The sequence below is a fragment of the Protobothrops mucrosquamatus genome, unplaced genomic scaffold, assembly GCF_001527695.2.
Source record: "Protobothrops mucrosquamatus isolate PMUCROS unplaced genomic scaffold, P.Mucros_1.0 scaffold3207, whole genome shotgun sequence".
Taxonomy (NCBI): Eukaryota; Metazoa; Chordata; class Lepidosauria; order Squamata; family Viperidae; genus Protobothrops; species Protobothrops mucrosquamatus.
Genome location: NW_015389205.1, coordinates 81,286 through 103,511, shown reverse-complemented (window position 1 = coordinate 103,511; position 22,226 = coordinate 81,286). Strand labels below are relative to the sequence as shown.

The following is a 22,226-nucleotide window of genomic DNA, read 5'->3' as shown; positions in this document are numbered from 1 at the left end:
GTTATCATGTTTTTACTATACAGTATATACTACATGCTTCTTTGGTTGTTCTATATTCTCTTTTTTCTCAAGTGGGAGATAACCAATTGTATTACAATCGTATCTCCAATCATATGTGAGAATGTTAGAACAGAGTTAAATGGAAGGTGGGGAAAATCAGAAGAGCTTAGATTCTAGCACTTGTCAGCTCTACTTCCAGGTTAAATGAAGCCTGCGCATCTTCAGCTGAATGTGGTTATAGAAATACTAAAAAATGAAAAAGCACTGATGGTAACATTGGAACTGCAATGGTCTTTCATTAAAGAAGGAAAAATCCTGATTAATGAAACAGCACCTAACGATTTCTAATATAGCTTTATTCAATACAATAGATTGGATTTTTAAATATATCTATCTAGCCATTGAGTTTCAAGCCGTTGCTGATGTCAAAGCTTTGATCAGAAATAAAAATATTACTTAATACTGTAATCACTTAATAGGTTTTGCTGGTGTTCTGCACATTCTGAACATAGCACTTTGTGGTCATTTGTAATAATAGTAGGATTAAATAGTTTATTTTGAAATACTTCACATTTCAAGCATAGAGAAGGCATGCTCTGTCTAAGGGTGCTTTTCCCTCAATAGTCACATACGGTTTTTCATTCCATTATTTGTATTTTGTTTTCAAGTTTTCAACCTGTGATTGATGTGAAGAAGCAAAAATTGCAAAAATAGAAGATTTCTCCAAATCTGGAGAAAGTAGAAATAAAAAGCTACATTTCCCATAATATCTGAACGTATTCACACACATTTTTATTAGAAAGTCAGGAACTATTAGCTGCTATCACTTTTTCACTTTGCAACTTGATTAAACATGGAGCAAAATAGAATAAAAATGGAAAATGATAATCATAATAAAATTTGGAGGAGGATTGATCTAAATCAAGTTATTGAACTTTCAGTGGAGGTGTAAGCTGTACTTGACCTTTGAATAGCATACCATGTTCAAAAAGTCATTAAGACCAAGAAGCGGATGCTGCTAGAATACATATCACACTGTTCCCGTTGGGGCATTTTCAGCAAGGAAGATGGCAGATTTCTTACTGGCATTCTTTTACCCATTAAAGAAGAAGCCAATAGTTGTTTTTACCTATTAATGATATTTATGATAAGCTTAATAAGCCTTCATTTAGAAAAAGAATAATGATTACTTGGTAATAATATAAAACAGAATGTTCCCCAAAGCAAGGAGCATCGCATATTGCAGCTATTGAATATGTATGCAGAATCCATTGTTTCTGGGTTCTTGCTACTATACAAACCAGTTGCTCAGAGGAGAATTAGTTTGGGATACCACCTACTCCTGCATGAAATCTTATGCTGCTGCTATTTAATTGTCCGCAAGCATTGAGTTATCCTTTAACATTTAGCAAAATGGGAGCATCTCAGGATATAGTATCTCTCCTTGTCAAAATAAGGAAATGCACTCTTTATGGTTTATCCATTTTATTTCATTTCTTAGCAAGATAAAATTAATATGTTGTGCCTGCCTTTGCATTGTATACAGAGCTGCTGGGGATTTTGCTATAGCTTTTGTCAAGATGAATGTCATTTCGGAGACACACAAAGTGTCTGCTCTCTGATTCCTGTGGTATGTGAAGCTGTGTGGGGGAACCACCAGAATCAGTTCTTTAACCAATGGGGAGCAGGTAGCACAAGTGATTAATTTGTCCTTCCTTTAGAAAGTTCAAAATGAATGAATGTGATCTTGCATTTGTGTAATATGGAAAGTTTTAAAGCATAATAAAGAATACTTTCCAAAAAGTTAGAGTAGCTTATCAGTTGTGGAACGGGTGTTCATTGTGGAAGGTCAAAAAAGTCAAGATGGTGACTGCTATCTTGGGTTTCGTTGGCTTCCCACTGCAGACATCTCAATCTAAAATAATTAATAAAAAAATTATTTATTGGCAGCGTTCTTAGATTTCTCCTGGAATTAGATTAATATTATTCCATTCACCCTTAATCTGTTCAGTACAATATTGACAGGGACTTGGGGGGATGTTATATTGGGTTTTATCTTTGTAAGCCATCTTGAGTCACTGAAAATGACTTGCAGCCATATAAATTTTCTTAAATAAATAAATACATTTGATTGGGACTTGAGCTTTATTTTAGGAAAGCTAGGCTGAGAAAGTCAAGGGTGAACGTACATAGAGCATGGAACACAGAATAGTAATAGGTTGGAAGGGACCTTGGAGATATTCTAATCCAATTCCCTGGTCAAGCAGGAGACGCTATATTATTTCAGATTAATGATTGTACAGTCTCTTTTTGAAAGCCTCCAGTGATGGAGCACTCACAACTTCTGAAGGCAAGTTGTTCCATTGGTTGATTGCTCTCACCATTAGAAAATTTCTCCTTAGTTCTAGGTTGCTTCTCTCCATGGTTAGTTTCCATCCATTGTTTCTCGTCTTGCCTTTTGGTGCTTTGGAAAATAGTTTGACCCCCTTGTCTTTGTAGGAGCCCCTCCAATGTTGGAACACTGCTATCATGTCTCCCTAGTCCTTCTTTTCATTAGGCTAGACATACCCAATTCCCGTAACTGTTCTTCATATGTTTTAGCCGCCAGCTGCCTAATCATTCTTGTTGCTCTTCTCTGCACTCTTCAGAATATAAACATCATTTTTATATATATTGTGCTGACCAGAATTTGTGGTCTTACTGAGTCTTTATAAAGTGGTACTAGAACTTCTCATGGTCTTGATTCTATCCCTTTATTAATGCAGCCTAGGATTACATTGGCTTTTTTGGCTGCTGCTGCATACTGTTGGCTCATATTTAAGTGATTGAATTAAGTATATGAGATCATCTTATACTGTATATATAAGTATATGAGTATATAAGTATATGAGATCATTACCTGACATAGGATTTTATATTTTAATAGGAAGGTGGTTCGGATTGTCTTTTTTTAAAAAAAATAATAATAATCCAGAATGAATGTGGGCTGTGAAGAAGGAGGAGAGGGAGGAGAAAGAGGAGATGGAGCAGCTCATTTACTTTGAACTGCAATTTTATTTTCATTGTTTTAAAGTCTTTTAGAAACACCATAGACCTTGAAAAGGCTCAAAATAGATTGAAATATAGAAATGTTTTTCAAAATCAGCAACCGTTCCTTGGTGGAGTATTGATTGTTACAATGTTATGATCAGGCCATATGAACTTTTAGGATACATGCTCAAAATATAATGTATTTAAACTATTTAATAAAGCCTCTTGAATAAAATCAAATAAAGCATTTGCTGGACAATTGTTCATTCAGTAGCCAGGAAATGTGTCATCTAACTCAGGGCTTTTCAACCAGTGGTACGGGTACCACCTGTGGTACATTGGCACCTGGCAGGTGGTACGCGACCATCCTAGGAAAGTGGTAGTGGGGGAGGGGAATGAGCTGAACTGGTGGCAGCACCACACAAGCCTGAGCGAGAGACGGCTGGAGCTGCAGGGCTGTCAGGGCTCAGCGGAAGCGCCAGGATCAGTGCCGCTTTCCAGCTGATCGGCACTTCTTTGGGGCTGTCAGGGCTCAGTGGAAGCGCCAGGATCAGCACCAGGCTCCAGCTGGAGCTCGGCTCTGATCCTGGCACTTGTGCTGAGCCCAGAAGAAGCACCAATCAGCTGGAAAGCAGCACTGATCCTGGCGCTTCTGCTGACCCAGAAGCGCCGATCAGCTGGAATGTTGCAGCATCTCCAGAGTCTTGTGATTTACATTCAGATGCTTGGCAACTGATTCATATTTATGATGGTCACAGTGTCCCAGGGTCATGTGAATTGACCAAAACCTGCTGCAACCACCCAGCAGACGGGGGGAATAAAAACCAAACACCCCCCACCCCACCCCCGCTGCCAATCCTCAACAGAAATGCTCACAACAATGAAAACCTCGGACAGGAGGAAGAGCGCCACCGGGTGGGCAGGCAGGTGTCTTGCTCGGCTGTGGCTTGGGGGGTACTTTTTTCAGTGCCATTGTAACTTCGAACAGTCACTAAGCGAACTGTTGTAAGTCGAGGACTACCTGTACTTTATCACTTTTTTCCTTTTTTGGGGAGGGTCATCATGTTTTTGACCCCTTGCTAGGCGCCTGGTGGTACTCGGATGTTGCCATATCCTAAAAGTGGTACAATGGGTGAAAAGGTTGAAAAGCCCTGATCTAACTGAGCCAAATTGTTCAGATAGATTCTATCAGCATGCAGCCTATGAAGTTTAACCTAGTACTTTTCAGTTGATATGAATCTGCTTCTGTGTAATCATTATCTAGTAATCCCAATTTTAATCCTGCCAACATGTTTTTGAAAGTTTGTTTTATTTCTCATTGTGGTTTATTCTTACAGCCAGTGCATTATGAAGAAAAGAACTGGTGTACAGAACAATATTCTGGAGGCTGTTATACAGCATATTTTCCACCAGGCATTATGTCCCAATATGGAAGGTAAAACAAAATAATAATGTTCACTTTTCTTGGCATTGCTCCCCCTCAGTTTTTGGATATTTGACAAACTATCAGAACAATGAGCTAATCTCATATTTGAAAGAAAGGTTTATAAAAATGCAATATATTTGGCAAAAATAAAGTTGCAGTTAGTGCCTTTGACTTTAATGCTGCTGAATAGAAGAAAGTCAAATGCAAAATCAGGGCTTAACTACAGATTATTATTTGTGGTTATGTTTTTGGAATTATGTGGAAACTGTTCAAATGGTAATGTCTTCGGGTAGCATATTTGCTGCTCTGGGAAAATAAAGATGGGAAGGAAGGAAATTAAATAGAAAGCTTCACTCTCTTTCAAATGGAGTTCGGCTACATTTACCCTTCAACTATTCAATAGTGCCAGCATCCCAGGCGCAGCTGGGATTAAAAGTTTATTCATACCAGATTCGAACTGTGGTAAAAGTCTTACTACTTGTGCAAGTAGCAGCATGGTAAAATTGATAGCAAAGATGTACCATTTTCTTTCTATTCTTGAAATTCACTATCATATTGGTTAAGTACGTGAAAAGCACCTCCCAAAAAATTAAAACACACAAAGAAGGATGTGGCAAAATGTTTGCGTTCCTTGAAACAAAACGTGACAAAGTTGCTAGAAAATGTAAGATGGCACCTGTTTTTGTTCATAAACATATTAGCTACAAGCGGAATTACTATCTCTCTATTTTATTTGTATGTGCTTTCTTTAAAGAATAATACGTGAGCCCGCTGGCAGAATCTACTTTGCTGGCACTGAGACAGCAACCCAGTGGAGTGGCTATATGGAAGGAGCTGTGCAGGCTGGAGAGAGAGCTGCTAGAGAGGTAAGCAGAACTGCTGCTATTGGCCACCTTCATGAAAGACCCAAATAAACTAGTTTTATTTGAAAGATGATCTGGGAACTTGGCATTGATACTTTCAATATTGTTGCACCAAAGAAAAATTAGAATGACCAAAGAACAATGAAATATATACTAAGATACTCTGATCCTTTTTAAATTCCTGACTGAAATTCCCAAGACAAATACCTGTATTGTACATATTATAGACAAATGGTCTCTTGGCAGTTTTTTTAATCTCTTCTATTCCAGTTGCATGATGCACTTGATACAAAAAGGATTATTGTTACTGGAATATAACTTTTCTCTTCCAGATATTGCATAGCATGGGAAAAATTTCAAAGAATGAAATTTGGGTAACAGAATCAGAATCAAAGGCAAGTGTGCTGATAAATGATCTTCTTAGAACTCTGAATACTTGTCTATATATTGCCTGTGTACTTGACTGTATCACTCTCCTGTTTTGGGCCTAATGGAAGATGAAGATGTCTAATGAAAATTTGATTATGGAGTTAAGAACAAATTTATTAGCCCAGTTTGTTGAGAATATATTTAAAGAATGTTTAAACTGTTTAAAGAAAAACAGTTGAAAATCTTTGCCGTTTCTTGCAGATTTTACTTCTTCCACCATCTCACATTTACATAGAAAATGAATACAAATACATACCTTTGAAGTAACTCTACATGTTTAGGATACCATTGCAACTTGGTGCACAATGCATTATTATAGTAAAATGGAGAGTAGAAATACCATAGAAACTTAATGGATTTTCATCCTATTAGATTTTAGATCAGTTGCTGGTACTAATAGGAAGTTTCCTCACATGCACATTTAATAGATGAACACAGTTCTACTAAAGAAATATATAAATTAGTTTGTTTAAAATAATAAAATCTGGTTTCCCCTTCCTTCCTCTAACTATATTTATACACATGAATAAATCTAAGTTCAAGGCAGAACTACTTTGCCTTTTTCCTGCACTGTTTTCATATTGCCTAACAAGAAAGGGGGGGGGATAGAAACTGAAACCATATAAATATTTATAAATCTCACCAAAAACTGCTGTGGATGGCATACAACAATTGGATAAAAACCACAGATATAAAGACAACAGAAACAAAAAAAAATCTACATTAAGAAATAATTAGTATAAAGAACAAATATCTAAACCCCTGGATGAAGAGAGAATAAAAACAGCCACCTCAACATTGGAGCCATCTAAGCGTACCTCTGGTTCCCTGGAAGCTCCAAGCCTCATAACATAACCAGGTCTTGAGGGCCTTCTGAGAGATCAAAAGGGGTGGAGCTAATTTAAACTTGAGAGGACTCGTGTTTCCTAAGGTGAGTGCCATGGCAGAGAAAGCACGTCTTCTGGGACCCACCAAATGTAGATCCCTAGCTGATGGTACCTTCTCTGCCTGATCTAATTGGGCAGGTTGAAATAACTGCAGAGAGGTGGTCCCTCAGAAAGCGTGGCCCCATGCCATGAAGGGCTTTAAAGGTTAAAACCAGCACCTTGAATTGGACCCAGAAGCAAACTGGTAACCAATGCAGTGTGCGGAGCAGAGATGTAGCATGCATTGTTCTAGTAGCAAACATAACTTCTGTATCATTGCACTCTGCATTGCACAGCTGAAGCTTTGAGATACTCTTCAAGGACAGCCCCATGCAGAGTGTGATGCAGTAACCCAAGGAAAAACTATAAGCATTTTAATCATCCATAGGAAGTATTACTTTACAGGATGACATTTGCACATACCAAGGGGATTATTCCTGATGCTTGGAAGAGTGATGGTAACTAAGTGAATATGTGATTAAGAAAGAGACACACAGAAAGGGAGAGACATTGTGAAGATCACTAATTCTCTTATTCTCTTTCAACTATGCCAGCATAACTCTCACTCTGGTGTGTGTTGTTGTGAGGCACACAAAATTTGGTTATAAGTGCACACATTGTTTGAAAAATGATTTTTTTACTGCCATTTATTACCATATTTGCGAATATTTTGTAAACGAGGTAACCAATAGATAAGGTGTGGCTATAATAAACCCAATGAATAGAAACCAGATCTGAATGCATTTGTCTTTATCTTTAGATATTCCAAAGCTCAATTTTTTTGATGATTAATGATGATGGTCCAAACTATTTGCCATAGTTAATACGATTCAGTGAAATGTGTATTTTAATTTTATTAGTGTTTTGCATTAATATGTGGCATCAGTTCAGTTCAGAAGTGGACAATAGATGCTCAACTGCATTTAAGCAGTTTCTGAAAAAAGAAGTATATCTAAGTATGTGTTTTCATAGAATTAAATACCACTGAATTGAGGTAGTGTTGCAGCTTCAAGCTACTCAGATGGCCCTGCTCTAACAATTACTGTAAATATGTTTCATCCTAGGAGGTTCCAGCGATTCCAATTACCACTACATTTTGGGAGAGAAATTTGCCATCTGTTCCTGGACTGCTGTTCTTTCTTGGATGCTCTACTTTCATCACCTCATTGGCTACAACTGGATTCTTGGCCTACAAAAAGGGACTTCTTTCCCGATAATGTATCTGAGCCACAATTTTCCATTTATTTCCTTCATGCTATGAATTCTGTTCCTGAAAAAGCTGTCTTTCATACCCTTTGGAACACCTGGATTAAGACATCCCAACCAATTTAATTCACTTTCCTTTAGAACACAAAGGGAGCCAGGAAACATTCGCTTTTCTTTCCTGAGTGACTTCCTGCTTAAAAGTTGGTGACCCCTCATCATATCTTTCTGTGTAATGTATACTGTAATGAGAACAAAGCAGGCTTGTCATAATCATTGTAAAAGTTCCACATGTCTTTATGTTTTCAAAATCTTATGACGAACAAAGTGAGTGCTGAAGGCTTACTCCAACTTCTCCCTTCCCCAGTCTGTTCCCTCTGGTTGTGTTGAACTGCACTCTACGTTGGTGGAGTTTAAGGGAGGAATGCAGCCAACACATCCTTCAGGCACTGGAGGCAAGGGTGGGGAACGGGTGGGTACTCTACTTGTTAAACTACCTTCATATTCTATCAAGGGCCTGCTAAATTTCATATGCTGCTGTTTAAAAAAGTAAATGCTGCAAAAAGGACATTGCTTGCGTCCTGCTAGTATTACATTCCCTCAAACCTTGATAAAACAATACATAATGTGAAAAGGGAGTTGTGGTCTGTGGTGTTAAATTCTGCAATCCAAATACATTGACAAATATTCTCATACATTTCTATAACCTTAATCTTTTTCAGTAAATAACTAAAATATGTTTTCTTTCTTGTCTTCGTTCTATGTACAACGAAAGCATTTTCTCTATCTTGTCTGTGGCTGGATTTCTAATGCACGTGGTTATTATGGCAGATGAAGAGACTGAATGCATCATGGCACTATGAATATTATCAGGATTTTCTGTTATGTTGCACCCAATAGAGTAACCCAGGTTAAAAGCTTGTCCTAATGCCGAGGACCCATCATGCTTTGGCATGATATAATATATCCAACTTTGTTTCCAGAATTATTTTCCCTTTTATATAAGTGGTTTGGAAAAGTTTTTGGCATCAATTTCATCCGTGGCAATAGTAGTAGCTATTACAAGTATGGAAGTAAGTGGGAGAAAGGATGCACAAACAGATCAATGAGCAAATGCATGAATGAGAGCAGAAAAGAGTTTTGGCAAGAAAATATCCAGTTTTGGCAGGGAAACAACTCAGCATGTTTCCAGATCTTTGGCACAAATTCATTACACTGGCACAAATCATATGAAAGTGATTTATTTATATATTCATTTACATAAAGTGAATTCCTGGATAATAATAATAATAATAATAATAATAATAATAATAATAATAATAATAATAATAATAATAATAATAATAATAATAATAAAGTTGGAAGGGACCTTGGAGGTCATCGAGTCCAACCCCCTGCTCAGGCAGGAAACCCTATACCAGACATGTCAAACACAAGGCCCGGGGGCCGGATGCGGCCCGCGAAGTGGTTTCATGTGGCCCGCGAAGCCATCCTGGAAACAGTGAGGGAACGGCCACCGCTGCCTTGGCCCTGGCCCAGGCTGGCCGGGAGCCAATGTAAAATTTTGTGGTGGCCATTTATGCTGAAACACATTCAGTCTTAGCTCCACAAGGCCATCTGGAAACAGCGAGGAACCAGCCCCTGCCGTGTCGGCCCCGCCTCCTGGGTGCATGCTGGGGAGGTGTCACCCTTTGTGAGGAATGAAGAAATGGACCATGCTTTGGCGCTTGCCCCGGTCCCACCCCTTTCTCCAGAGACCCTCAGATCTGTCCCACGCCTGCCCAGGCCCCCACAGGCACCCTTGATGCGAACGATGTAGAGCTGGCCATGCCCACCCAGTAGGCCACACCTACTCCCTCCACGCCCACCCAGTAGGCCGCACCCACCCTGGCCACATCCACCCGGCCCCCCAAGGGCAACTGCAATGCTGATGCGGCCCTCAATGAAATTGAGTTTGACACCCCTGCCCTATACCATTTTGGACAAATGGCTGTCCAGTCTCTTCTTAAAAACTTCCAGTGTTGGAGCATTCACCACTTCTGGAGGCAGGTTGTTCCATTGGTTAATTGTTCCAACTGTCAGGAAATTTCTCCTTAGTTCTAGGTTGCTTCTCTCCTTGATTAGTTTCCATCCATTGCTTCTTGTCCTGCCCTCAGGTGCTTTGGAGAATAGCTTGACTCTTCTTTGTGGCAGCCCCTGAGATATTGGAACACTGCTATCATGTCCCCCCTCGTCCTTCTCTTCATTAAACTAGACATACCCAATTCCAGCAACCGTTCCTCATGTTTTAGCCTCCAGTCCCCTCATCATCTTTGTTGCTCTTCTCTGCACTCTTTCTAGAGTCTCAATATATTTTTTACATTGTGGTGACCAAAACTGGATGCAGTATTCCAAGTGTGGCCTTACCAAGGCATTGTAAAGTGGTATTAATACTTCAAGTGATCTTGATTCTATTCCTCTGTTAATGCAGCCCAGCACTGAGTTGGCTTTTTTGGCAGCTGCAGCACACTGCTGGCTCATATCTAAGTGATTGTCCACTAGGACTCCGAGATCCCTCTCACAGTTACTACTATTGAGCAAGGCACCCCCTATACCAGGGGTAGGCAACCTTGGCTCTTTTATAACTTGTGGACTTCAACTCCCAGAATTCCTGACTCAGCATGGCTGGTACAGGAATTCTGGGTATTGAAGTCCACAGTCATAAAAGAGCCAAGGTTGCCTATCCCTGCCCTATACTATACCTGTACATTTGGTTCTCCTTGCTCAAATGCAAAACCTTACTTTTTTCACCATTGAATTTCATTTTGTTAGATAGCGCTCAATGTTCAAGTCTGTCCAGGTCCTCCTGTATCTTAAGCCTGTCTTCTGGAGTGTTGGCTATTCCTGCCAGCTTAGTGTCATCCGCAAATTTGAAATGATGAAAATGATCAGTCTCATAGTACCAGCTATCTAGTCTTTATCATCAGAGACATACATACAGTATAAAAACGACAGAAATAAAACACTATAAGGAATTAAAAACAATAAAAAATAAAAATAAAATACAGCAAGAGTAAAACAAGATATGTAAGGGACACACAGAGACAAAATAGAAAAAAATGACTAAAGTAAAAAAGTGAACATTATTTGATTTTAATCAGAAAATTGGAAAAATAAGCATTGGCTGCAATAGAATAAAAGACGTTTACTGTAGAAGAATGCAAGTAAAGACTGACCACTGACTGTTCGTGGCAAAACTCCATTGGAATGGTACAATTGGCCGCAGCCTCCTTCCCCTGTCCTCCCCCCATCCCCCACCCCACCCCAGCTGACCCACTGTGGGACAAATCACCCTGGCCCATTCACCTTGTGGGCGGAGGAAGAGACCCAAGCAGGGCTGGGACAGGTGGCGCCAAGTGGAGAGCCCATACCAGCTCTGTTTGCCCTGGCCGAAATGGCTTCTTGGCTTTGGAGATCCCATGATTATAAACCCCCCTGCCCATGGGGCTTTGCAGAATATCTGGGGCGGCTGGTCAAAAGTCCTTGCTGAGTCTGGAATCCCAAACATGGAGAAGTTGCCCCCTCTCAAAGGCAACGAAATGAATAAAAATAAACAAACCAAGAGCTGCTGCTGTGTCATGGTTCTCAAAGGTGCTTTTTCAAAAGGCTGTGTGCAGGGGGGGCTGCACCCCAGCCCCCCCCATACAACTAGCTGGCCTTTCAGATATGGTGACTCATCCAGGCTGACAGCGTGCTGCTTACATCAGGGAAGGAGCAGCGGGAAAGAGGAAGACACAACAGACCAGTTAGGGAGGGGCGATTGCAGTGGGTCAGCTGGGGCGGGGGGAGGCAGGGTGAGGCAGCTGGGATGAGGTGATGGTGGCCAATTGTCCTAGACCCCCATTGGAGTGGAGTTGAAAGCAAATTTCAAAATCTCTGAAGAATACAAATTTCCACTTTCCTCCTGATTTTCCCAGCTGAAGAGCTTATATTTATATTCATTTCAATAACAGAAATAAAATTAACAAAGGAAAGTTTTTGTGGGTACTTTCAGGGGAACAATTTGTACCAGAAAGAGTGGATAATTGTGTAAGGAATTACACACAGACACACACACGCAGACACAGGCATACATATCTACCATGCACCTTATTTTTTTCTGTTTATGTGATTAGTTTGACATGAAATGTATGAGCCCATCTGCTGTGGTTTGTAAAGTACACCTTATGACTTGATATATCTTCTATATATTGATTAGTTAGCTATCACTTGTATGCCATCACTGTTGGCATACAAGGAGCCCTTGTAAAGAATTCCACTTAGCACTCTCCCCAGAAAGCGTTTTTTAAAAAAATATTCAAAATTTATAAAGTGTAATTACATATCAAGAATTTTCTGAGCATCTGCTGGATTGCATGTAGCATTTCTGTCACTGGTCTTGGTAGATGAGTGTAAATGCAGTCAGCGAGAGTACATTATTGATATTTTATCTACTTCTCTTTTCCTTTATGTGCAACTGGCATCTCCTCTTCCAATGTGACATATTTGTGAAGTGCCCAATTTGCCCACTAGGTTGCAGCATCCATGAATCTCCCAATGCTGTAATGTATAGCAAAGAACCTACCAGTGTAGAGAAAGTGGCTGAACCAACTTCAAAAATTCTGCTAAAACCTGTTTTTAAAAATATATTCTTACCCTTTCACTTAGTTTTCTAGGGTGCCATAAATCTGTGTTTTGTTGCCTCTCAAGTTCAGGTTTTCTGGGGTGGCATGGTCATATTAAAGAGGCAGCTTGGTGCAATGGTTATCAGGCATGAAACTAGCTGGATGACCTTGAGCCAGTCACACTCTCACAGCCCTGGGAAGGAGACAATGGCAAACCATTTACAAAATCTTGCCAAAAAACCTGCAAGGAGTTGACCAGGCAGTCGCCATGAGCCAACACTAACTGGGAGTCAACACTGACTGGAAAGGACATACACAGACACAGACACAAACACTCACACACACACACTAAATTGCAAGCTTTGTTCCTCTAGGAAAGGACTCTTAACATTAGTTCTGAGTTGCGGGCTGTTTAATATAGAGGTGGCAGCAGCAGAAGACTAGCACAGTGAACTACAGCACTAGAGACAGCAGGTTAGAGAGAAAGAGATTTGCACAGAACAAATGACATTCACAGCCAATCCTCTTCCTCCTTATTAAAAGCAGATATTTGAACAGCACATACAAAATTAATACAAAGCCCCAAGTAACCAGTTGAAACTAAGAAAGCTAAATTCTAACAATATTTTTAAACAGTTATTTAAAGGTAAAATGATAGGAAAGATAGAGTAGATTCATCAGGGCAGGGCATTTGAACTACTTGCTAACTACCTCCGTAGAAGCAGGTTGCTACTTGCCTCCCTGATGTGGGAAGAATGTAAAGATGTTCCAGACCTGTAAAACTTCACAAGCTCCATCCTGTTTGCTAGAATCTGAGAAAACCATTATGATTCCATTTGAAAAGATCCAGGTAGATTTAAAACCATACAGTTCCATCCATTGATCTTCATTTTGATTCATGGCTCTGGTCTGAATAGGTGATTTGAACAAATCTCCAAGCCAAACCTTTGCACAGTCTTATTGTTCATAACATGCTTTGTATCTTTTTAATGTAAACCTTTTACAGTCAAAGACATATGGTACACATATAGCAAATATTGGAAGTTAGAAGTTAGAAGAGATTGATTGTTCAAGAGCTAATTGTTTTACAAGACTGTTAATTCTTGAGATTACGATCAACACTCTAACCAAAAGGCATTGGCTTCACATTTCTGTGAAATGCTTCCAGGAATGGAATGGTTAATCTCTTAAATCCAGATTGATTTCATATGTAATTGCTTCATATAGCATGTTTTTAACTCAACTATTCCTTGAATGTTGTTACCATTTGTTTTCACTAGTATGTGCATATGAATTCATTTCTGAAAAATCTAGAAACATGCTATTTTCCAGAGGTACGATGTACAAATAGAAGTTTGTGCATGCATACTATAAAAAAAAAACCTAAGGAAATGGCTATTTCAAAATGGGGAATGTATAAATGTTGCATGTTTGATTATATTACAAATATGTTGCAGGACAGAATATATTGTATCCAACTTAACCAAGCTCCTGATATATAAGTCAACATGTATTTCTAACATCAAGAAGAAGAATCAGTAACTAATTAAGAAAAAATAATAAAATTGCCAAGTAAGTAACAAGGAGGGCATCAGGAGAGGTGGAGACATACATTTTGTGGATAACAGAGGATGATCTATGCAAACAACACAGTATTTCTAATTCCTGCTGTGCACCAGTGTTATATTTTAAATGGTACATTTAATTATCCACGGGAAAAGTGACAGTTCTGCTTTAACTTGTTCAACAAACCCATTTCATTGCTTCTATATGTAGCATCAGCTTATGATTGTACAAGGATCCTATGTTTTCTAACTTGGGTTCCTACTCTTTCAATGCTCTTGAATAGATTACTCTTTCAATGCTACTCTTTCAATGCTCTTGAATAGATTATGCTTTTGTACAGTCTGCTTGTTCTGAAATTGCATTGCATAGATGTTTTGTGGAATAGAATAAGGAACTTCATAGATGCACTAAAATGCTGACTGGCATATGAGGAGAGCACAATAAAGGGGAAGCTCTTTTAAGAATGATGCCTTTTTCTGCATAATAATTATGTACATGCAAACAAAAAAAAATATTTTAAAAAAGCATGCCCAAATTTGCAGTATCTATTTGCAGCTTCTAGCTTCTATCTGCATCTCTTTCTTAGGACAGATTGTTTGGTCTCTGCCTGTTTTCCTTCCCTGAATGTTCAGTGTTTTTGAATTAAAGCAAGATAGGATTTGCCTTTCAAGTTGGCGCTGTAGCACGGCCTGCTGTATGCTAGCACTTTGAGTCATTGGCACGGCCAGCAGTTTTATTGGCTAGGATCCAAAGAAGTACACAATCAGTTTTGTGCGTTCAAAAGACTTTTGAACTAGACTTTTTCAAACAGTCCCTTTCCTTCCTCCACTGTCACATGATGTTCCTCTTTTAGAACAGATAACCTTTTACTGCATGTGTGTAGCTTGTGAAATGTCCTGGAGCTTTGTACTTTGAAGGAGAAAAGCGTTTACTGGATCTCCTGATCCTGCACTCTACTTTAAACTAGCTTTAGATTTCGAATATAAACCAGGCATTGGCAACTAAAACAATCCCAGCAGTGTTTAATGAAATCCAAAGAGTGGCAAGAATAACTCTGGCTCTTTTAAGTGTCTCTTTATTGCAATTCAAAGGTCTCAATAGACATGGGTTGCAACCAAAGTAGGAAAAAACAAATGTGGCCCACCTAAGCCTCCCACCAGGGTGACATCTAGCTTTTACAGTATGTAACTGTTTGGAATGTCTACCTAATCCAATCTAGGGGGAAAGAAACATTGTTCTCTGCTTCTAATCTTGCATCCCTGTTCAGTTTGCGCAAAGGGCGTTTATGCTAACATAAATGTTGCTTATGAATGAACCTTGTATCCATTAACATAGGTTCAGTATAATAAAATTATTTTATAGATAGCTTATCAATTTATTTGTACATATATAGTTTCAGCCTAGTATCACCTGTCAATATTAGAAATAACTTTGAACATATTTAAGGTATATCTTCTTAATACAGTTTGTGCTAGAAAAGATGTAACCTACTCCACTGATATTGCTAATTGTTACAAAGTAAAAAGACAGAGAGCCCAGAAATTACTTGCTAAATCACAGACAATGACTTATCGATGCATCCATAGCTATAATCATTTAACAGAAAAAGTCATTAAATGGATATAGAACTTGTGTAATCCAACAGTACACATTGGGGGGGGGGGCTTTGTGCTCTCTAAACATCTGTATGACAACATGTGGGATTTGGCCTTTATTTATATAGAGTAGCATGGGGGGGTTCCATGGTAGTTCTTCAATTATTGTTTTCTGCTTGTTTCTCCAGTGTTAATCCCTGCTTATCTGGGTGTGGGCTGCTGGAAAGGATGTATTCTGATCTTTTTATTTCTGTTATTGCTTTTTTGTCCCTTTTTCATAGTGTATAAATGTTGTTTATTTCTATGTATTGTTGTTGGCTAATTAGTCTGAATGCCAAGATACCTGAAATTCCCTAGTATTTTAGCTTGGTCCAGAACACTGTTTCCCAGTTGAAACTGTGATTAATTCGGATGTGTACTATGAAATGAAGGCGTTTTTATCATGTCTTCTGACTGCTAGTTGATGTGCTCTGTTAATCTTCTGGCTGTTTGTCTTACAAAGTATCTATTACAATCCTTACGCTGCATGTTGTAGATGACTCTATGGATGTGTATTACTCCTACATTTGTTTAAATATATACACCCACAAACACACATAAAACACTACAGATGTCTAACTGAAACATGGACATGAAATATATCTCTTTAGGAAAGGAGTAAACTTACCTCTTTAATAAAAGTTTCAAACTGTGAATGACTGTTATTGTGTATGTATTTTAAATTCATATAAATGGGTCTGCTTTATATTATTTTAATTTTTTTGGGTGATATTAGCTCCTATAATCATCCTGCTCTGGGTATAAATAAAAAAAATCAAATGCATGAGTGTTGTTTTCCTGTTTAGCAGTCTATAGTAAAACCTTGATTTCTTTGCTACAAAATGAGGAGCAATGAAGGATAATATTAACAGTGAAAACTTTCTATGAACAAGGGGTGAGATGAACAATTAGAACTGTGCACACAGACATCACATCAGCTGCCTTGAAGACAAGAATGTCTTAAAGAAAATCTGTGTTTGATGAGTTAATGTCCTTAATAGAACTATGATGAGCCCTATAGCCACAGTGCTTTCATTAATCAAAGGATATCCTACAATGGTACAACTTGCATCTGATTTCCCCTTCTTGGTTACAAAAATGATTAAATATATATATAACATTAGGATCACATCAAAATTGATGGAACCAAATAATACAATCAAGCCAGTAACTTGAAAACAAAAATGCTCCAAGTAATTTAATTTTGCTAGATGGTATAATCTAATTAGAACTATACCTAGGAAAGCCCCATATATAGAACTGGAATTTCTTAAGATCAAAGATCTGTTGACTGCACTTTTCCAAGCAGACTTTAATCATGATCTTAAAAACTGCTCTTAGATATTCAAAAGCCCAGATGGATACTTGAACTTTGGGAAAGCTGTTATTTAAAAGATCCAGATTTATGAGCCAATCACCATGATTATCTCTGTCTCTTTACTCCAGGAACTAGACTAGAGCATGATGACAAAACACTGAAACCCAAGCAAGGGTGATATGCAGAGTTTTCAAAACTTATCAGGACAAACAGTAACATGCAGTCCAGCCTTACTGATAGTTCACCATATATCAAGCTTCTTAATTTGGAAAGTTTCTGAATCATATGGTCAAAGGTCCTACCTTTGAAGAAAAATGTGAACAGTTCTTTGGATGCTTGTTTCTTGTTTTATTTCATTTGAATTCTATTCTGCCTTCTTCCTGAAGCAAAAGGCCAGCTTAACCAAATGAAAGGATAGTAGCTTTACAAAGAGTTCCCGCTGGCCTTTTCTAGGCACTTATCAGAGGATAGCCAGAAGGAACATTATATAATTATCTGGAACTTCAATAACCCAGAACAATAGAGCTGCTGCTGTAATTTACTGATCATTAAATACAGTACATTACATTGTCAAATGCCACATGCGAAGAACCATTATATTGAAGTCAGCAACTGATACCCTATCTGCTTTCAAATCCCATGTAGTTTTTATGGAAGTAAATTCTTAAGGAAATTAAAACAACTGCCTTTAATTACCCTCCTTTTCTGTACTAAAATTATTTTTAAAAACCCTCTATTATGTGGTTAAAATTTATTAATATTTTTATTGTTAGTTTAAGCGCACAAAATATTTCCCACTTCAAAGATGAATTTCCCCTGGATTCTTTGATCAATCAGATTTCAGCCGTTCCTCAGTAGGAGCGGCTACATCAAAATGTGCCCAGAAGAAGCTGCCTCATGAAGTGGTCATTGTTATCATAATGACCCCTTCGTTTTATTTTATTGTAAAACTTTTATACAGATGCCCTTCTTATGCTGAACTTTGGGTGGCTCCCAATCAATAATTAAAACAGTGTCGATAATAAAACAAAACAATACATATACCTATTAAAACCACAAACATAAAAAACCTGGCACCAAAATTAAGCTCCCACATAAAGTTAATAGCCCGTTGCTGAGTTATCCTGGGATTTGTCTGGTTTTTGCTGCCGGGCAGGGACCCCCGATGCCTATGACTTGTTCCCCCGATACCAGTGATCCCCAATGCCTATATGCCTTGGCCCCTTTCATCAAGCCATTCGGCGCAGGTGCTCTCGGAAGATTCAAGGCGGAACAATGAATTCCCACGCCGTCTGATCTCCCCGGCGACTTGACCCCTGCCATCAACCTGCCCAAGGCGAGTAGGAAGAAGCAGGGCCGCCTCTCGACAGGATGAATCTGGACATTGTCGCTTTCTTCTCCTCGCCTCTCGACTGTGGGCAACCCGCCCTTTCCGACCTGCGCACTCCCCCTCCCGCTCCACCCCGGTTTGTCTCCGCAGGCAGCTTCCTAATCTCTAACGGAGGCGATTGGCGGGGCAAGGCGGGGCGGGGCGTCTCAGCGGGAGACCCAGCTGGGAAATGCGCTGCTGCAGCGCCCAACTGGCCATTGGGGAGAGTAGCGCCCTCGCCGTCGGACGCCCCGAACTGACGGCAAAGTTAGCCCAGAGGCATGGAAGGAACGGCAGCCGCCCCGGCCGAGAGCGCAGCTATGAGCTACGACGTGGTCGTGGTTGGGGGAGGCATCTCAGGTCAGTGAGCTTCCGCGGCACCTTCCGCAGCCCCCGGCGCCCCTCTCGCTCCCAGCCTCAACAGGCGGCAAACTTCTCCGTCAAGTTGGACGGAGGGGCTCAGGCGAGCAGATCTGCTCCTGTTGCTTCGTTGTTTTGTTTTTGTTTTGCTTTTAAGTTCTGGCCGGGAAGACAACGGAGGATGGATTTCAGGAGGAGATCGCAGAGAGGATTTTGGACAGTGCTTCAATAAATCTTTCAGAGCACTGCAACAGAAAACAAATATTTAAATAATCCACCAGGTATGAATGGCATATGGGTTTTCTTTGTTGCAACTATCATATTTGAACATCGCTGGAGAGACAGTTTGGTGTGGTAGTTAACTGGGAAACCGCGAGTTCTAGTTCTACTTAATGTACAAAGCCAGCTGGGGTGACCCAGGGCCAGCCACTCTCTTTCAGCCCTAGGGAGGGAACAAGGGTAAACGGTTTCTGAAAACTTGCCAGAAAACTGCAGGAATGTTGCCAGAAAAGGGGAGGGAAAGACTGCCAAAGTTCTTTCAGACTGAGTGAATACAAAGTGTGAATTGCCTACTGGGCTATTTGATTTCATTTATCTTTTATCTTGGACTCTTCGACTCTTACGTATCTTAAATACCATATGTTGACTTGGTACATTTTTTTCCAGGAAAGCTATAGAGCTTGTTTTCTCTTTATCTAAGAATAGCATATATAAGACACATTCTTGCAATTGGATACAGAATGTTTTACAAAACGTGTATTTGCTAACATGTATTTCATTACCAGATCTCTTTCTCTATAAATTCATTTAAATACATCCTATGCTCTTCTGAAGTTGTTCCTTTGACCATATCAAATGCATGAAACATTCAGGAGAATCACAAATGTCATTTGTTGATGTACTGTCAGAGCTGAGTAACCTCTGCCTTTGATCGCAAAGACTCAGTGTAGTTTTGTTCTCTGCTTCTCTCTCCCCAGACCTGTTAATCTTCCTCTTCTATTTTAATTTCAAAAATGTTCAAATATGATAGTTGCAACAAAGAAAACCCATATGCCATTCATGCCTCGTGGATTATTTAAATATTTGTTTTCTGTTGCAGTGCTCTGAAAGATTTATTGAAGAACTGTTCAAACAAGTGAAATGAATTTCCGTTTTATTTGTTTTTTAGTTATTTATTATAAAGTTTTACTTAAGTCAGCAGTGGTGATATAGAAATGGGAGCAAACTATTAAAAGAGCAATGAAAGGAAAAGTCATTGGCAATTACTATGGAGTGCTCCAATCTAGATGTGTTGGACTTCAGTTTCAAAAGTTGTACTGGCTGGAAATTCTGAAATTGAATTGCAGTGCATCCAGAGGGCCACAGACTGGGAAAAGCTGCTCGTGCACTTGATAGAAATTGCTTCTGAGTTGACGTGCATAGAATTGCACTATTTACAATCTTGGACACACTATTTTTAAGGAAAGCCCATTTTAGGCTTATTTATTAATTGTGCTTGTAGTCCACCCAATAATTAAACATTTTTTTTAAAAAAAGTATTTTTAAATTATTTTTAAAATTAATTTAACCTACTAGCCCTGTTTTAACCTTCAAAAAATTATAAAACATTAAAATTGAATTATGTTGGGGTGTAAATTCTTTTTAGTTAACTAATCCACTTTCAGCTTTTAATTTTTTATCATTTTCCACAAGCCCTTCAGATTACAAAGGAATGGCACCAAAAATTACTGTTAACTTTCTATTCTAATAGTGTGATAGAACCGTAATATTGCTTTCTGAAAGATTGCCACAATCGGTTTCTTTTTCTTTTTACAACTCTGTAATCCCTTAATTCGGTTAAATCAGGGTGACTGAATGGAGCTGAGCAGTTACTGGCTGGATGACAGGTGTGGAGTTGTGTGGAGGTGTAGAGTTCGCAGCATTTTTTATCTTTGTCCCTGAGAGAGAAGTATTTGCTACTATCTGTGATTGAACTCTCAACCTTCTGAGGGGGAGAGGAGCATCTACACCACTAGACCACCACACCACTCGAAGATTGCCACAATCGGTGAATATGGAAAACCATCCTCCAATTCTATATCTCAGTAAAACTCTGTAAAATAGATGTACTGTTCAGAGACATAGTGATATTTTAATTTTAAAAGTTGGGCTCTCTAACAATAATGAAAGTCAATCAAAAATACTAGTAATAAATAATTGTACTTTACTAGTCATAAACAGTAGTAATAGTACTTTGGCTTCTGAATAATAATAACCCACAACCAGCTTTGAAACAGGTCATAACTGACTCTGTCCTCTAGCTTTGGGGTATGGCCAGAAAGCAACTCTTAAAGAATGTCCAACCTATATTATTTTTTTAAAGCACTTAATAGAAAGGTGCAGTCAGGTAAAATGTAATGAAACAAAACCAGACTCATGGCTGAACAAATGTGAGCCAGTTGCAATGTCCTTTGTTGTCTTGAGCACACTTGGGATTTGTACAGCTGCCAGAAAAAGAAATGATTTAATTTTCTTGCAGTGAATCAGAGCTGAATGCGCCCATGTGGGATGTTGCTATAGGAGGCAAGACAAAAATAACTTCAAACTATTATTTATATTTTATTTACCACATTTGCTTTCCACAAACTAAGGATTATATGGCACTAGTTAAAGAAAGATCAGGCTATGTCTGTACTATTTTGGAGACAGTATTCTACAAAACATATTAATAGCTTCTTTTAGCACTTTTAAAGTGGAGTTACAGCTATTATTAGATTTAAAAAAATAAAAATAAAGCAAGGACTGTTTTTCCACTATACATTCAAGGTAAAATATCTCACTTGTTTACATTTTAGATGTAGGGTCAATATAGTATTATTTGTTATTTCCCCAGAGTTTTCATGTTTCACTCTGGAGAAAGACCGGTGAGAAAGGTAGAACAATAGTACAATATCATGACTATAGACTTCCTTCCTTCTTTCCTTCCTTCCTTCTTTCCTTCCTTCCTTCCTTCCTTTCTTCCTTCCTTTCTCTTTCTTTCTTTCTTTCTTTCTTTCTTTCTTTCTTTCATCACGCTGATATGCAGGTTCTGAGGTTTTGCTGGTTAAAGAAATACAGGAAACCAGAAAGTGCCTTTAAGTTTTACGTGTTTATTCAGCTGAATAGACACGGACTCCTCTAAATGAGAGGAGTGACAAATGACAAGAAATCCTTGTATTTATGCTGTATAATTACATAAGCAACCCATCCAGCAAAGCTGACACACATAGGATAAAGATTGCACCCATACTGTAGATAAGAAGGGAGAAAGCAGAATTAGCTAAACATGTTCTCATTTGAGTGTTACTTAAAGATATCGTATGTTCTTGGGTGGGTTAGGACATTGGGTATTGTCCTTGCTATCCTTTCCTGACCCTGAATCCAGGATTACAAGTGACCAAAGAGAGAGAAGCCATCTATATGTATTCATAATTAATACTG

At 38.8% G+C, this 22,226-nt stretch overlaps 2 protein-coding genes across 2 annotated transcripts in view; both read left to right on the top strand.

Moving 5' to 3' along the window:
• Positions 1 to 4,319: 4,319 nt before the first annotated feature.
• Positions 4,320 to 5,810, top strand: LOC107297271 (amine oxidase [flavin-containing] A-like). Its single transcript, XM_015826634.1, has 3 exons — positions 4,320 to 4,465; positions 5,211 to 5,322; positions 5,652 to 5,810. Exons 1-3 carry the CDS (start codon positions 4,320 to 4,322, stop codon positions 5,808 to 5,810), a joined length of 417 nt encoding a protein of 138 aa, XP_015682120.1.
• A 12,806-nt stretch (positions 5,811 to 18,616) lies between these two features.
• Positions 18,617 to 22,226, top strand: part of LOC107297273 (amine oxidase [flavin-containing] A) — a 37,617-nt gene continuing 34,007 nt past the window's right edge. Inside the window, exon 1 of the mRNA XM_015826636.1 lies at positions 18,617 to 18,767. Coding sequence (XP_015682122.1) covers positions 18,689 to 18,767 — 79 coding nt within the window. The 5' untranslated portion in view covers positions 18,617 to 18,688. The remainder of the gene's footprint in view (positions 18,768 to 22,226) is intronic.

Coding starts and splice junctions, on each gene's coding strand:
- LOC107297271 (XM_015826634.1), top strand. CDS start 4,320: ATGTTTTTGAAAGTTTGTTTTATTTCTCATTGTGGTTTATTCTTACAG. Junction 4,466..5,210: donor ATTATGTCCCAATATGGAAG/GTAAAACAAAAT, acceptor CTTTCTTTAAAG/AATAATACGTGAGCCCGCTG. Junction 5,323..5,651: donor GAGAGAGAGCTGCTAGAGAG/GTAAGCAGAACT, acceptor TTTCTCTTCCAG/ATATTGCATAGCATGGGAAA.